The sequence below is a fragment of the Pseudopipra pipra genome, chromosome 1, assembly GCF_036250125.1.
Source record: "Pseudopipra pipra isolate bDixPip1 chromosome 1, bDixPip1.hap1, whole genome shotgun sequence".
In the NCBI taxonomy this organism is placed as follows: Eukaryota; Metazoa; Chordata; class Aves; order Passeriformes; family Pipridae; genus Pseudopipra; species Pseudopipra pipra.
Genome location: NC_087549.1, coordinates 5,334,623 through 5,349,792, shown reverse-complemented (window position 1 = coordinate 5,349,792; position 15,170 = coordinate 5,334,623). Strand labels below are relative to the sequence as shown.

At 40.0% G+C, this 15,170-nt stretch overlaps 1 protein-coding gene across 1 annotated transcript in view; it reads right to left on the bottom strand.

Moving 5' to 3' along the window:
• COL22A1 (collagen type XXII alpha 1 chain) overlaps positions 1 to 15,170 on the bottom strand; it is a 222,523-nt gene that overhangs the window by 65,794 nt on the left and 141,559 nt on the right. The window contains exon 24 of the mRNA XM_064644186.1: positions 9,937 to 9,990. Coding sequence (XP_064500256.1) covers positions 9,937 to 9,990 — 54 coding nt within the window. The remainder of the gene's footprint in view (positions 1 to 9,936; positions 9,991 to 15,170) is intronic.

Genomic DNA, 15,170 nt, shown 5'->3' with positions numbered 1-15,170 from the left:
CCTGTAGAAAATGGGCAAAAGCACTGAGCTTTATTTCATTAACTTCTACCCAAAAAATGCAAGATACCAAAATAAGCTCCAAGGGATCCATGATCACAAACAGAATAAGATCTTCTGCTTAAGCCACTGTGCTACAAGGTAAGCTCCATCCTCCACTCCAGTACAAGAGACAGAGGAACTGAAGGCCATGAATGGTACCTACAACACAAAGCCTGACCAGCGGGTCCCTTGGAACATCCAATCTAATTTAACCTTCATTCATGTTACTTCAAAGCGAATGATCTACCTCTGCAAAAACCTTGCTGAAAGTAACTAATGAATGGAACAGGCCTGTGGTTTGAGCTTGTTTCTTTTTAGGGGGTGGGGGTAAAAATATGAATCCAAGTGTCCAGGGAAACACTGCAGTGATTCAAGTGTTTTCAAACAAATGCACCACCATTTTGCTGCTCTACATCAACCTGGTTGGTAGTAAAAGGTCCTCAAGAACTCATACCTCAATGGACACATTCAGTTGAAAATATCTTAACACTCTTACTCATCTTCCTTCAACAGCTGTTTCTCTCAGGAAAAATACTCTTTCAGTAGCCATCTGATGTACAGAAGGATTTATTTTTGTATTGAGCAAATTGTTAAATTCGGCTTCCTAGCTGAGAAATTTGTTTCCAGACTTGACAGGCCCTAATATGTCGCCTGAGATGCAGAGGTGTTTGTTACCGCCAGCTTCCCCTGTAGACAAGACAGGATTTCTCCTGTGCTCAGAACAAAGCACGTGTTCATGTATTTTTTGGATCCGGACCTGAGCAAACAGCATGAGGATGGATGTGAGAAATGGATATATGACTGAGTTGAGATTTTACCCTGGCTAACTCACTCCATGTTCTAATATGACAATTTCATTACTTTTCAGTTTTCAACATAGGGAAGTTCTGGTGTGATTGTACTTAAAACCCAACAAACAACTCCCCTATCCTACCCAAACCTTCTGTAAGGATTTGAAACTGAGCAATTGATACAAGATAGAAAATGGCAAGACAGTATTTTCCCTGTCACCATTCAATATTAAGGTATTACAATCAATATTAGCATTTACATTTAAGGAGAAATGTAGCTGAAAAGAAGAAGAAAACAGTGTAAAAAAGGAGCTATTTGTGGTATGGTTTGACTGAGATTGTGGCAATAAGTGATCTTTATAGAATACACTGGCAAAATTCAGTCAGAAGCTAAGACAGCCTCTCACCAATAGATGGGGCAAAGTGATCAAAAAAGAGTCCTGTAGATGCGCTTGCCTCCCATGATCTGCATTCATTGCAACTCAGAACAGGCATGGGGTTATCCTGTTAAAATTATTTGTAGAGTGCCTCAGATATGAACACAGCTATAACATCCCCAGAAAGAAGTGCCTTTGGATGCTCTGAAGCTGGTGATATAATTCTTAGTGAATCCTGCTGGTGGGTCTCGCTCTTAAAGATTCTAGACACATCAGGAGACACTTGGTCAAGACCATCCATCACTTAAAAAAGACCTCACCATTCAAAATAAAACTCAACAGTCCAAACTAGTCTAGAAGAAGATAGAAGACCACACTCAGACACAACTGTTTGTAGGCACAACTGGATGGATTGACCTCAGACACCAGGGACAAGGAAATTCTGCTTGGCCCTACTCCACCTCTATATGGTCTTGCTGAGAGAGGCCCTACAGAAGGTTTGGGCTCCAGGAAGGGGTTTCCATGAAGAGTGGGCAGAATAGAAGGCAGCAAAGATTTAGAAAAACAACAAAATGATTCAGCTTGGACTTTGTGTAAGTGCAGGAAAGAAATTGTGACATTTATCTTTGCAGGCTTTCCTTGACAATTCCAGTGGTTTCTTCCTAACAATTTAATTTTGTTCTTGTTCTCTCTGCCAAAAAGTGAACCATCACCCACCATGAAATACATGTGCTCCATGGCCCTACAACAGGGAACTTCTACCAAGAGGTGAAAAACCCCAGGCAGGGCCCAGCCTTGACCCAAGGAACTTCAAGTACGATGTGAGTTACCTCACATAGTGACAGATTGAGAGGTGTCAATCTGACCTAAAAGCAAAGTCTTACTCAAGCATCTGTCAGCAAACAGTGTAATCCCTAAAATGTTAGGCTATACATTCTCCTCATCCCAACTATTTCTCAGTAACCCTTGGTATTCTCAGTATCCAAGACAATTTCTAATTATTCTCTTAGACTCTCCATATTCTAGACCATAATAACCTTATGCAACCATTAAGTCTTGAAATAGAAGCCCACTGATCTTTTTCCTAAATTGACACTAATAATTCCATTTCATTGGTCTCCAAGAGATAATTATCCAGGATATCATTCCAAATTGGTTTACAGCTTCACCACATGTTGCACCAACAACTGGTACATTCACTAATGGGAAGCTCTTCTGATAAAATCTTCTCTGAGATGGGCATAGAAAGAACACTTTTGTGCAATGACCATCAGTATCCCTTGGAGATGCCCAGGGTGCTGACAGCCTGCTCCAGCTGACTGATGTGCAGTCCAACTGAGTGTCTCACTTTCTGCAACCTGAGCTATAGCAAGTGATGGTACAAGGAGACATAAATGGTATAAAGAGACATAAAATGGTAGAAATATATCATAAATGTCCTTTATAGAGCTCTCTCTTTTGCTACCATGCAGAGCAATTCTGTCTCACTTCTATATAATATCTGTTATTGTAGCCCTTCTCCTGACTTCTGGGTATAATTCAGAGCAAGGAATATTCTTTTTAAGTATTAGAATGGACAAAAATGACAGCATTTATTTGTGTTTAAAAAACTTCAGTACCATAAAACTACAGCAGCAGGACTGTGTGCAATATGCACCTCATAAATCTCACACCATCAGTATTCTTTGCTTCCATTTGTAAGTGAATCCAGATTAAAGTACCTGATTTATACAATCACCTTTTACATTTGATGAATTATACAGATGAAAGCCTCTGTCCCAAATCCAGGCTCCAATGTTACCCCATTAAAACTCTGATCAAGAAGGAAATAATCACAGAGTGCATTTTTTCTGGATGATAACTCTGATATGTGCTTTGTACATGTTGAAACAAAAACTGGTACATGAAAACTTGATTCTAAAACAGGACTACACAAATTCAGTTTGGAAAACAAATGCAAAACGTGGATCTTTTATCAAAATGTTTAAAATAAAATATTTTAAAACTGTTGCTTTGAAACAAAAAATATTTCAAATGTTCATTACAATCTAAAATCCAAATAGTGCGTAGAAATGTGTGTGTCAGGGGTTGGGACATCTTCAAAAACAATGTAGGGAGTGGATTTCTTCAAGTTTGTGTTTCATCCAGCTCCATTCCTTAGATGATATAATGCAAGGACAGTGCTCAGGAAAGAAATTTGACACTATACTGGAGGAACAGCCGTGCCTGTGCTCCAGGATCTACTGCTCTTCCAGTGCATACCTTGCTGAAAGACAGGCTGGGAAAGGCAGAGCTATTAAGATTTAGGTTCTGCACTCCCTAAGGAATCTCTGAGAAGGAACAGAAACTTTGGTCTGTGACTCCATCTGTAGGCTTAAATCTCTTTTCCGTGAAAGAAGGGATGACTAAGTCTTATAGGGAGGTGAACAAATGCCATTCCATGATGAAAAGTGAAGTCTGATGGCTTTCCCAGATATGTGTCTCTGGAGGCAAAGCCTGCACAGACATATTTTCTGTATATTGTTCCATGCTGATGACTGGATTCTCTTACACCACGAGAAAGGCTTAGATAAGCCCTTAGATGATATTAAAACAGATTGTGGTCTGAGCTTTTTAACACTGTACCAGTGTTAGAAGAAGAGACATACGGAAGCATCCTGTCTGCTGCCACAGTTAGAGCAAAATTAGTAACTAAGGAGCTGACAGCCTTTTCCCCTCCACTGTCTGTGCTCGTCTTCACTTCAAAATCAATTGTTCCCTGTGATTTCATCTCTCAGAAAGACCATACAGACCCTTCACGTCGTTTTTGTGCTGTCTTTCCTTTATTTCCCCTCCTTTCCCAAGAGAAATGAGGCTGTTGCAGATAGTTGTGTGGGGCAGCCCAAGTGTCTCACTATTTCTCTTGCTACTCCAGCTCTCCATTTCTCCTCTGCTGCGTCTGAGTGTATTCTGGGATCAGCTCCTCAAATATGCTTTTCATTTCTCATCCCAGGTACTACACTATCCACCAGCAGCACTACTGTGAATCAGAATTATAGAATCAGAGAAATGCTTAGGTTGGAAAAGACCACTGAGTCCAACCAGTAACGCAGCACTGCCAGGGCCAGCATTAAACCATGTCTCTAAGCACCACATCTACACATCTTTAAAAAAGCCCCAGGGACAGATATTCTACCACTTCCCTGGGCAGCCTGTTCCAGTGCTTGACCACCCTTTCAGTGAAGAAATTTTTCCTAATATTCAATTTGAAATTAAAGTTATCACTGAATTCTTTTCAGTAATGCTGCATTAGAGCACCAAGTTGCTCTTTGTTGAATCTTGCCTTACAAATCAATGCAAAGGTAAGAGGATACAGAAAAAAGCTGTTGCTAATGACACTGAAAACCAAAAGCCTAAAGAGCTGAAGATCGCAGTATTTACTCACAATACGTGTCCTATAGTCACTGTCAGTGTCTTAATTCATAAGTGGATGTGCTCTCCGGTCCTTGCAACAGATGGATTACCAACAGGAATTGGAGTACCAACATTAAATTTAAAATAAAAGTTTTATTCTCCAAAATTCTCCAAACTGGTTTTGCAGCTCTATAAAAGTACTGATTACATAGCATTCTGTCCAGGAGAGTCTTCTGCTTCCAGTGAAAGGCAGTATTTGTTTAATTTCATCACTTAGTGTAAGGTGTGGACATGATCTCTTTCGTCTATAGAGGAAGAATTATTTTGCTATGTGTTTGCTTGGAGTTGGTTTACTGAGTCAGAGCAGCAAATAAGAAAAACAACAAAAAACTCCTCCTTTAAGGTCTTTTGTTTCAGCATTGTTACTAATCTGCACAGGTGAACAATTTTTTTATTTTTTTTTTTAAGGTATAACTCTTATTAAGGATAGCTCTGAGCAATATCTTCCAATTTCAAGCAGCACTGGCAAAGTTTGAATTCAATCTGAGTTTGCAGCTGGGGCCCGTATCCTTTTCTTACATTTTGTAGTATTAACTGGCATTATAAAAAGGACATTAAGGACACCATGCATTTCAGAGGAGATCATTTATTTCCTGAATTACTTAAGAAAAGCTGGGGTTGAGCTCACACCCTACAGACAAGTCTATACTAATTAAATCACTGCCAGCCATGACCATAATAGGTACAGCTTGTACTGGTCTTCCTCTCAAGTCTTATTTATACCACCAGGTCATCTAGCATAAAACAAAACTCAATAACAGCCCAGAGTTATTGTGAGGGTGAGGAATGACATTTTTGTTTAAATCTCAAACAGTTTTGGCTTTTTTGCTGTCTCACAGGGGGCCAGAATGTACCTACTCAGCTCAGGGAATTGAGAATGGCTCAGTGGACAACTTGTAGGTGCCTCTTTTAGGAGAGTTTCAGGTTCCACTGATGTTATTAGTTGGATCTTCATCAACAGGAACAGACACCTGCATTGCCATCCTTAACCCAACAAGGGCTTGCATTTGAAGCTGAACTCCAGCCCTGGGAATTCTGTGATACAGCTCAGAGTGCCTGAGCCCTTGGTTTGCACTGGAGAGTCATCTGCCATCCCTGTTGAGCCTGCACACACAGCCCTCATGGCTCACTCAGTGTGCACTGCCTGCCTGCAGGTCTCCCTCCTCCTCAGGATACCCCTCATGCCTAGAAAAGCATTTGCAAAAGTACCTCATCAACCACCTCCAGCCCTTCCCTGAGCACTTCCCATCACCAGATGATGGGAGAGACAAGGTGTGTTGAGATCTCAGGTGGCCATGCAGAAATGCACAGCCTGTTTTCCCCTGCCTGGTACTCATCCATCTATTTCAGCTGAGAGCTCTTTACAGAAATGCTCATTTTTCAGTCTGCATTTAACAGTCTACTGCAATAGAAGTTTGGCCCATGATTAAGGTTCCTGGACACTAAAATAGTACAAATAAATAATAACAACAAAAACACTATATGAGTTCAGATGTCTATGTCCTTGCTACCAGGAAATCATTCACATCCAGAAGGGAAAAAATACTCAAGGTGTCTATTCCATGGCTTAATTATGTTGCAAGATGCACTATTTCTAAAGGTCTCTAGAAAACAAATGCATATTTTTGGGGGTGCTGACTAGACAATTTGGAGCAAATTGGCAAAGGGACAAGTTCACCACCACAGCTGATTTGGAACAAAAATTAAATATATTAAAATATTTTTTGCTTAAAATTTAGTTTGAGTTGGTGTGTGCAAGGAGAGAGACAAAGCTACAGCTGCTCTATTGTCGCAAAACAACCCCCAACATCAGGCTAGTTGAGAAGTTGCCTCCCAGCTGCTGCTTCAGGGTTTGACACTTAAATTAGCTCTCAAATGGTCCTTGAGAGTTGGACTGACTCATCTCAACTCCAGTTCATCACTGGATCACAGAATCATAGAATAACATGAGCTGGAAGGGACTCACAGGAGTAGCCCTTAGGTCAGTTCTCTTGCACAGCTCCCTGATCTTCTGGGGCTTCTCAGTTGGACTGAACGTGACTGCAGCTATTGATAACTTCATCTTTTCAGTGAAGGTAATCAGGTCAGAAAACAAAAGTATATTTACATTTAAAACAGCAGAGGAAAGGAGGACTATTTTCATGTCCTAAACTAATTTATGTACAGCCAACTCAAATCATTTGTCCCTCAATGCCATGGAGACAGCACAGGAACAGCTGACATAGGCTTCCATACATAACTTCAATAAATAGCCATGTAACCACAGTATAAGGAAAACCATTTTTCTTCCTGGGTATTTTTGGGGCATAGCCTAATTAAGAAAAAAAAAGAAAAATGCTGACAGAATGCTGTAAAAATCTAATGTCACGAAAAGTGCCATTAAGTTGAAAAGTAGTTTTGTAACAAACTGAATGTAAGCATTTTCTCTACAGAAAAATATGGAAATCTGCAGTAATATGTCCACAACAGAGTGCCACTGCAGGAACACGAACAACATTTTTCCTTTTTTGCAGTTAGCTTGGAGGAAGAGTCAATTTAGGTATCCCTCAATGGGTTTAGCATTCTATGCAGTTTTAATTAACCTAAAATTTGCTAACTTTATTTAAGTTGTACAGAAAAGAAAATTACCTAATGCTGTGTCAGTAATTTTCTCAGATACTTTTATAAAATAGCTAACTCATGCATATATATATTTAATTGCAGGGAAGCTGAACTGAGAAAGTGTGACATTACTTGGATGAATACTGTCAGGTATCTTAGAAATAATGCATGGAGAATAATCGTCCTCCAAAATGAAGGAAAATGCCTTTTCAATATGTCAGAAGGCTTAGGGGGACCTTTCAATGTTATCCAATGGGAAAAAAAAAAAAAGAGCAAAAAAACAACCAACTAACCAAAGAAAAGAAAACAAAACCAAACTGAACAAAAGCGGGGAATTGGACTCAATAATCCAAGAGTTCAAGTTGCCTGACTGTCAGAGACTGAAATGTTTGATGATTTATGCATTCTAGGAGACTTTTGCAGGCTTTTGACTTGCATTATACCTCTGATGAACAATCCAGCCCCTCCCTCCCTCCAGTGCTGAAGGTGTGAAGCCCTGAAAAGGCAAGAGCCAAGCTTGCAGGCTTTTGACTGTTGCATTGTACCTCTGATGGCCCATAGGAGCCCATCCCCACCCCACCCTCCCCCCCCCAACAGTCGGGGAAAAAGGGTGGGAAGCAGGCCAGACAAAGTAGCTCTTGCGCAGGGCCCAGGGAGAGGTTGGAGGCTCGAGGCATGGCCGGTGACACTGACCATGGATATAATAACTCATAACTTCTTGGAGTGTGGGGGCTTCCCTCCTTCACCCCCGGCGGATCAAGGCCACCACTTCAACTGACAGACATGGAAGCTGCAACTATCAAGTTTCATCGCTGGACCCCGTGGGGGGTGACTATATACATCTGTCCACTCTCAGCTTTTCTTTCCCTTACTCTTATCCTGCCTTTCTCTCCCCTATGCATTTTCTCCCCCCCCCCCAAAGGTTACCTCTATGTCACATTGTTATATGACAGTACCTAAAATTCTAACATTAGCATGCCTGTTGATACAGAATTGTTAAAATAAACCTTCCCAGTATATGTTTTCAGACACCGATTATTCAGTGTCGTTTCACTCTAATCCACCCCAAGGGAATTATTGATAAAAATCCCGGTTACCCCCCTCCCTTTTTCTGGGGCAGTCGTAACACTGACAGAGTTCATGAAGAATTTGGACAATGCTCTCAGGCACATGGTGTGATTCTTGGGGATGTCCTGTGCAGGGCTAAGAGTTGGACTCAATGATCCTTATGGGTTCCTTCCAAGTCAGAATATTCTGTGATTCTAAAATCTTTTAAATCCATTAGAAACACCATCTTTATTCCTCTTGAAGGCTGCTGCTGAAATACTTGCAGACTAGATAACGTACCAAAGGAAAAAAATCCTTAAGTATGCAAACCAGTATCAAGTGGTGTTTTGCAGGGCAAGGTTCCCAGCCAGACACAAGAGACTTCACCTGCACAAGGACACAAGCCTTTGGATTGTTTCTCTGACATCCTCCACAGACATTTGAAAACAGCTCATTACAAAACGTCTGCCACACAAACCATTTTGAGATTGTTTCTCCTGGTTACAAGGGCACGGCTTGCCAGAGGAAATAAATGAACAATCAGTATCTGCTGTCCGGCGCTGTGCTGCTTGTTGCAATACATCACCAACAGCTGTAGCAGTGGAGGCTTGTCATTCTTGCCCCAAACTTTGCCAATTATTGAAACAGAGTGCTAAAGCCAAAGTCCAGTTTGTTAATTTGTCATTGAGAAGAGAATTAATGAAATGCTAAGTCTTATCCTCAGTCCTCAGCAAAATGCGAGGTTCTGACTTTCTTCTTGAGGACATTCACACAGATATTTTTCTTGTTGCAGGGGTGGCCCTACAAATGACTTTGGTCAGCTGAATTTGTCTACAAAGTTAGCAAGAAACCAAGCCAGAGGTAAGTGTCAGTGTTATTATAACACAGGGCAGATCTAAGGTGGAGCCAAATCCTCTCTGATGGTTCTTAACACACACAGTACTATTTTCCCCTTATGATGTTATGATGTTGCACAGGTGGTGTAATTTACAGCACTAACTTGTCAAAAGCTTTAAAACAAAGGAGCTAAGGGGTCATTAACTGAAGACATCCCCTTCCTCACACAGAGAACAAACATTTGCTTTTAGGCCCCTGTCTTTAGCTTCCTCAACAAGCCAACACTTATTCCTCTATAACAAGTAGAAACGTGAATGTCAAAAGCCACAAAATCAGTCCTGTGCTCAAAGTGTTCTTTCTGAATAGTAAATAAATTTAAACTGTTTCTTCCCTCAAGACTGCAGCACAGGAGCTCTGTCTGCAATTGCCAATTCACACAGCCAACAATTAGCTGAGACACTGTCCTAAATATTACAAAACACAAATCAATGCTTTCCTTCTGGAATGATGCTGCTCTAGGTAAAAGCAATGGGGAAATCACATACAGAACATCTCCTTAGGTCCCTGTTCAAAGATGATGAAAAATTGTGGAAGGTAAAAGTAAATGCTGCCAGAGAGACATTCTCTCAATCACAACAGGATAAATTATTTGGGTCTTAAAGGAGAAACACCAGATTAAAATATGGTACAGAGGAGAAGATCATACATCCTGCATTGTGGTTCCAAGTCACTTGTTTCAACAAAATCTGTTTTTCCACATATTATATGAAAATGAAGAAATCATTGCTTACCTTAGGGCCGATCAGACCATTGATTCCTGGGAATCCTGGTTCTCCCTTTTTACCCTGCATGTTCAACAGAGGAGCAAATATTAAAAAACAAACCGAAGACGGCTATTGAATTTCCAAAGTCTTTCACCCCCAGACTGGCAAATCACCATAATGTGGGTACACAAATCACAAAAGCTAGAAATGAAGGCAACAGACACCACTTGGAAGTGAAACTCCTGTTGTATTTGACAGTTCTGTATCTCCCAGATTGTGGCAATAGTCCTGAAGTTGAGAGTTGTTCTCATGCACATCATGGCATCTCCTACTCTCTTCAATCCCACCTGCTCCCTACAGAGGATCAGGGAATAAGATGCAGCCAAGGGAGGTGCCAAGTGTAGACACTCTGCTTGCTATAGTCAAGCCCTTCGCCCATCCCCAACAAAGCCAAGAAGTTTCACTTCTGTCCCTTGCACTGCTTCATGCATTAAGAAAGAAAATAATTAAGAACTCTGGTGCATGGATGAATATAAAAGATTCACGATCTCTAAGCTGGGAAACAGGAGTCCCTGAGGTATTTCTAACTAGGGTTGGCATTAGCACCAAGGGAGGCAGAGCTCACTGACTCTTCTGCATACAGAAAAGAACCCTCCAGAGGAACCAGAGACCTTTGCTGGTGCAAAGAAAGAATAAACCAGAATCTAGGGTATACCCTTGAGATGAGTTCAACCATACAGATGCAGCAGCATTTGTATTCCCATGGGTTTGACCTCAAATAGTTCAAAGGGAAAAAAATCCTACATGAGTAAAACGAGAAAGAAAGGATGGAGTAGCACTGAAGTTAAGGTAGAGGTTGGGTTTGTTTCTCAACCCAACAGTGGACTTGTTGTGATACTTCAGGCAAGTCACATATTTTATAAAAATTGTCTATTCTTTCCTCGTATGTAATAGACACTAAATAATTAATGCTTCTGAAGTTGTTAGCAATATTCTAGGAGGGTACAAGAGGAGTCAAGTAAATGTCTGAGAGACAGAGAAAAGGGACTCTCCCTCATTTCTACTTCTCATCCAGACTGATTTTCTTCTTGGAGGAAAATACAATTAAGCAAGTTTCGTGTCACTGATGATATAAATGGTAATACACATGCTTAAAAGTCATATACATAATTTTTCCTTTATTTTTTCTTTATTGAAACGTGTCCAGAAACAACATCTATGAACAACTACTCCCCCCAGAGTAGCTCAGCTGGTTAGAGCACAGTGTTAATAACACCAATGTTGTCAGTTCATTCCCTGTATGGGCCATTCTCTTAAGAGTTGGACTCGATGATCCTTATGGGTCCCTTCCAACTCAGAATAATCTGTGAAATCCTATGAAACAGGTTCCTACTGACTTAAATGAATGAAAAAGCTAAAATATCACAAGCAAAACTTGTTTTTGTCATATTTTCCTTGGTATTGACTGAGATTCATTAGCTGGTGTGTCAGAATCTGATCATCTAACTATTTTTATCATTAAAAAAACCCAAAAACCTGAAAAAATCAGAAGTCACATACAGAAGAATATAAGAAGAAAACTAAAGGAATGATTATAGGGTCCTGGGGTATCAGAAGGATTTTGTAATCATTTCCAAAACTCTAATACCAATAAAAATTTTCATTATATATTCAAGTGCATGCATTATTAATGAATGTTCCATCTACTTTTCCCAACATCCATAACTTCTTTTCTTGTCAAAGCCAAAAAGAGACCATTTTTAACCCAGAGGACTCATACCACCTCATGGTTCAATGTCAGTTTTCAAGTTAAAGATGCTCATTTTACCAACTGCCAAGGTGACCATGCAAAGGACACTGTTAAAAAACTCATTTAAATAAATAAATAAGCTTTTGAATAGATCATACAGGATGTAGTGGGTGGAGCCAGACATGGGAGATGGGCATCCCTGCATGCCACTCGATGTGGGAGCTACAGGTCAAGGTGGTTGGTTCCACAGTTACAACACTGAGGCCAGCATACAACACAGTGTAACCAATTCCTTCATGTCCCACCAACACACTGTTCTGTTTCCATGCTATTTCCTGGGCACACTAATCTGTGGCAGCAATGAGAGATGCAAGAGGAGCCTTTTATCCTTTCCTTGGGTATAATGCTGAGAAACTTTGGTGCTTTCCAAACACTAAGAAATCCCTTAAAGCAACACACAATTATACTACCGGAGAGACTGAGAGTGGTTTCCCATTGTGAAGGGGACATCTGGGCCACTCGGAGGTTGGTCAAAATCAAACTATAACAGATTTGCTCCATGTCACTATAGTCTGTCTATGAAGGACAGAAATACTTGCTGGAAGAAATTATGGAGCAAAGCTCAGTGAAATGTCACATTTCTTAATAATATGACAGAGAAACCCAGCAATTATGCTTTGTTACCTATAGTTAGAAAGTTAGAATCTTACACTGCTAAGTGTGTAAGAATGTGTATCCTTCAACTACATGATATATGCTCTGTGCCTTCATCAGCAATTTGAAAAACAGCACAGTTAAAAATGTGTTTCATTGGAAATGGATGTCTTTACCTCACTGACAATAATTGCTTCACTCCAGATTTAATCTACACCATCAATCTCTTTTCCCTTCATATTATTAATTTGCTTACATTTTGATTTCTGCACGGCTGAACTTTGTCAGGGCAGGTAATGTCATCTGAACATTTTAAGCACCTACAAATAAATATAAACACAACCACTAATCAGAAAGGTATCTACTATACAGAAGACAGGAAACCAAGGAAAATATTGTCTCCACTCTGCTACAGGGGAAAGTTTGAAAGGTATCATAGCTCAAGATTGTTTCCCACCTTGCTGTCCCAATAGCCAGAATGGCCATATATTTTCTTATCATGTTTTTCTCTGATGTTTGGCCCCAGGAACAGAGGTGAATTTGGTACCAAGTACATAGAAAATGTCCTTAGTTGTGAATAAATATGACTGTGAACAAAAATGCCAACTGTTTCCTCTGTAATCAAGCGGGATCGTGGGATTATCCATTTAACCCCCTTCTTTTTACCTCTACATTACTAGAGAAGCCAGAAGATGTCCAGCAATGTTAGTCAATGTTTGAGGTCCCTGAAGGCACCAGCCTTTTGTAGTCTCTGTATGCATTAGATAACAATAGTAAATTTTGAAGTGAGAGCATCTCCATAGCTTGAGGATGAAAATACTGTCAGAGTTGGCCAGATTATAGGTGATTATTAGGGCTGTTGTGGCAAAGTAAAGGCTTATAAGGACTTCTGGATATCAAGAAAGACCACATCTTGGGACTGGCTCCTTCCAAATAGTTTACCTAATTTGCTGGGCAAACTTATTCTCCTCTCTCTCCTGGATTATTTACACTTCTCCCCTTAGAGTTACCAATGAACTACCTCCTTCCCTTGGACCCTGCAAGTCTAAGGTGGTTCAAATCAAGTGAAATTCATACAATAAGAGTGGAAAGTGTTGACTGCCGAATTCAAGTTGTGACTGGCCTGAACAGGAACATCATATGCAACAACCCACTTAGGAAAGAGATGGGTCAAGAATGGAAACTCAAATACGTGTATTTCTGTCCCACCATCGAACATATGAAGAGCTCAGCAGCCCTTCAGAGGTCTGTTAACTTTATCTGTCCCATGACAACTAGCAGGGATAAACTTTTCTTGTATTGACAAGTGCTCTTAACAATTCTTCTCTGGGTGGAGGGTGTGCCCTGAACCCAGTAGTCCCCAGTTTTGAGAGAATCCTATAGGCTCTACTCTAAAACAAATATATGGCACTTACTGAGACTCAAAGCCTTGTAATCTACTTGTAAAGAGACAAGAAAAGCCTGTTAATCTTTTTTGTAGTGTTCTGACTTCAGGAATAAACATTCAGGGCATGTGGACACATGTACATGAAAACCTGCTGAAACGTGACAGCTGAATTAAAGATGCAGAGGCCTCTGCTTTGTAACTTGCTCCTGGAGCTGTGCTCATTCTTCTTGTCTCCAAACTGACAGACCGTGACACCAAACTTTGCAATTAGCTCACAAAAAGAGTCTTGCATTTTAGAGTAACTTCTAATTTTACACCCAACTCTCATTTTATGCTTTGCACGAATTATTTTGAGCATGAAGTAACTCGAAAAAAGGGGAATAATTATTATTATTTATCTGCCTGACTCATGCACATTGGAGTCTTAAACATGAAGAAGGACATTCATTAAAGGTTACTGTTTTATAAAGATATTTTTCCATTAATTTTCTTTTCATAAGGCTATTCTTACTATCCTATGAGACTCCTGTATTTTTTTGTTTTGTTTTGTTTTGTAGGGATTGTACTTTGAGCTTGGAAAATTTTTGACAATGCAAAAACTAAGATGCAGTCCAGCACATCAAACTCAAAATGGCCTAGCTCCTACCTCGTGCCTGTGTGGGAATTACTGTTACAGGATAAATGTTTTCCCTTAGTTTCCTTCTGAAATATCAATCATTTGAATGAAATTGTATCATTTAAAAGAGAGGCAAATTCTTGAAATCCAAGTCATTGAGTACACTTCAGAAGAATCTTGTGTTTAAGCTGGATTGCCCAAAGATCTGAGTGCTTTCCAGGAGCATGTCATACATCTGCACCTTTTGTGTCCATCAAGAAGGGGAGTTGGTTTATTTCCAACAAATATTTCAGTAGAACAGGTGTCAAATACTTTAGAGAAGAAACAAAGTACTTCAGTTCTCTTCAATTTCACAGAAGAAAGAGAAAGAAAGGAACAGAGGAAAGAAAAAAACAAAACCACAAAACCACTCTAAAATTAAACCAGTCTCTCAGAGTTTTACTTCTTTTTCAATCAGTTTTAATAAAATCAAGACAGTACTGTCTGTCACTCATAGGTCTTACAGGACACGTGAGAACAGCAAAGAATCTTTCTTCCCCCAGTGTGCTCTTGAGGATGTTGTCAAAATGCAGACATCAAGTGCCAGACACTTGGAAGAAGCTGACTAATAAAATGAACAGAGCCCATTTGCTTGGTTCAGTTTGAGAGTGTTGTCTGCTCCCCAGAAAGTTCTGTGTAGATCCACCAAACCCAGGACTTTGATTCATCTCATGTTTTAAGTCACTGAATAATGGCCTTTAATTTAAAAAAATATATCCATTAACCTAAGATGCCTGGTGACTAATAAAGACCCTTAGGAGAAGTCTAACTAGCTAGACACAACAGAGTCTAGGGAAGAAATCAAAGACAGTATG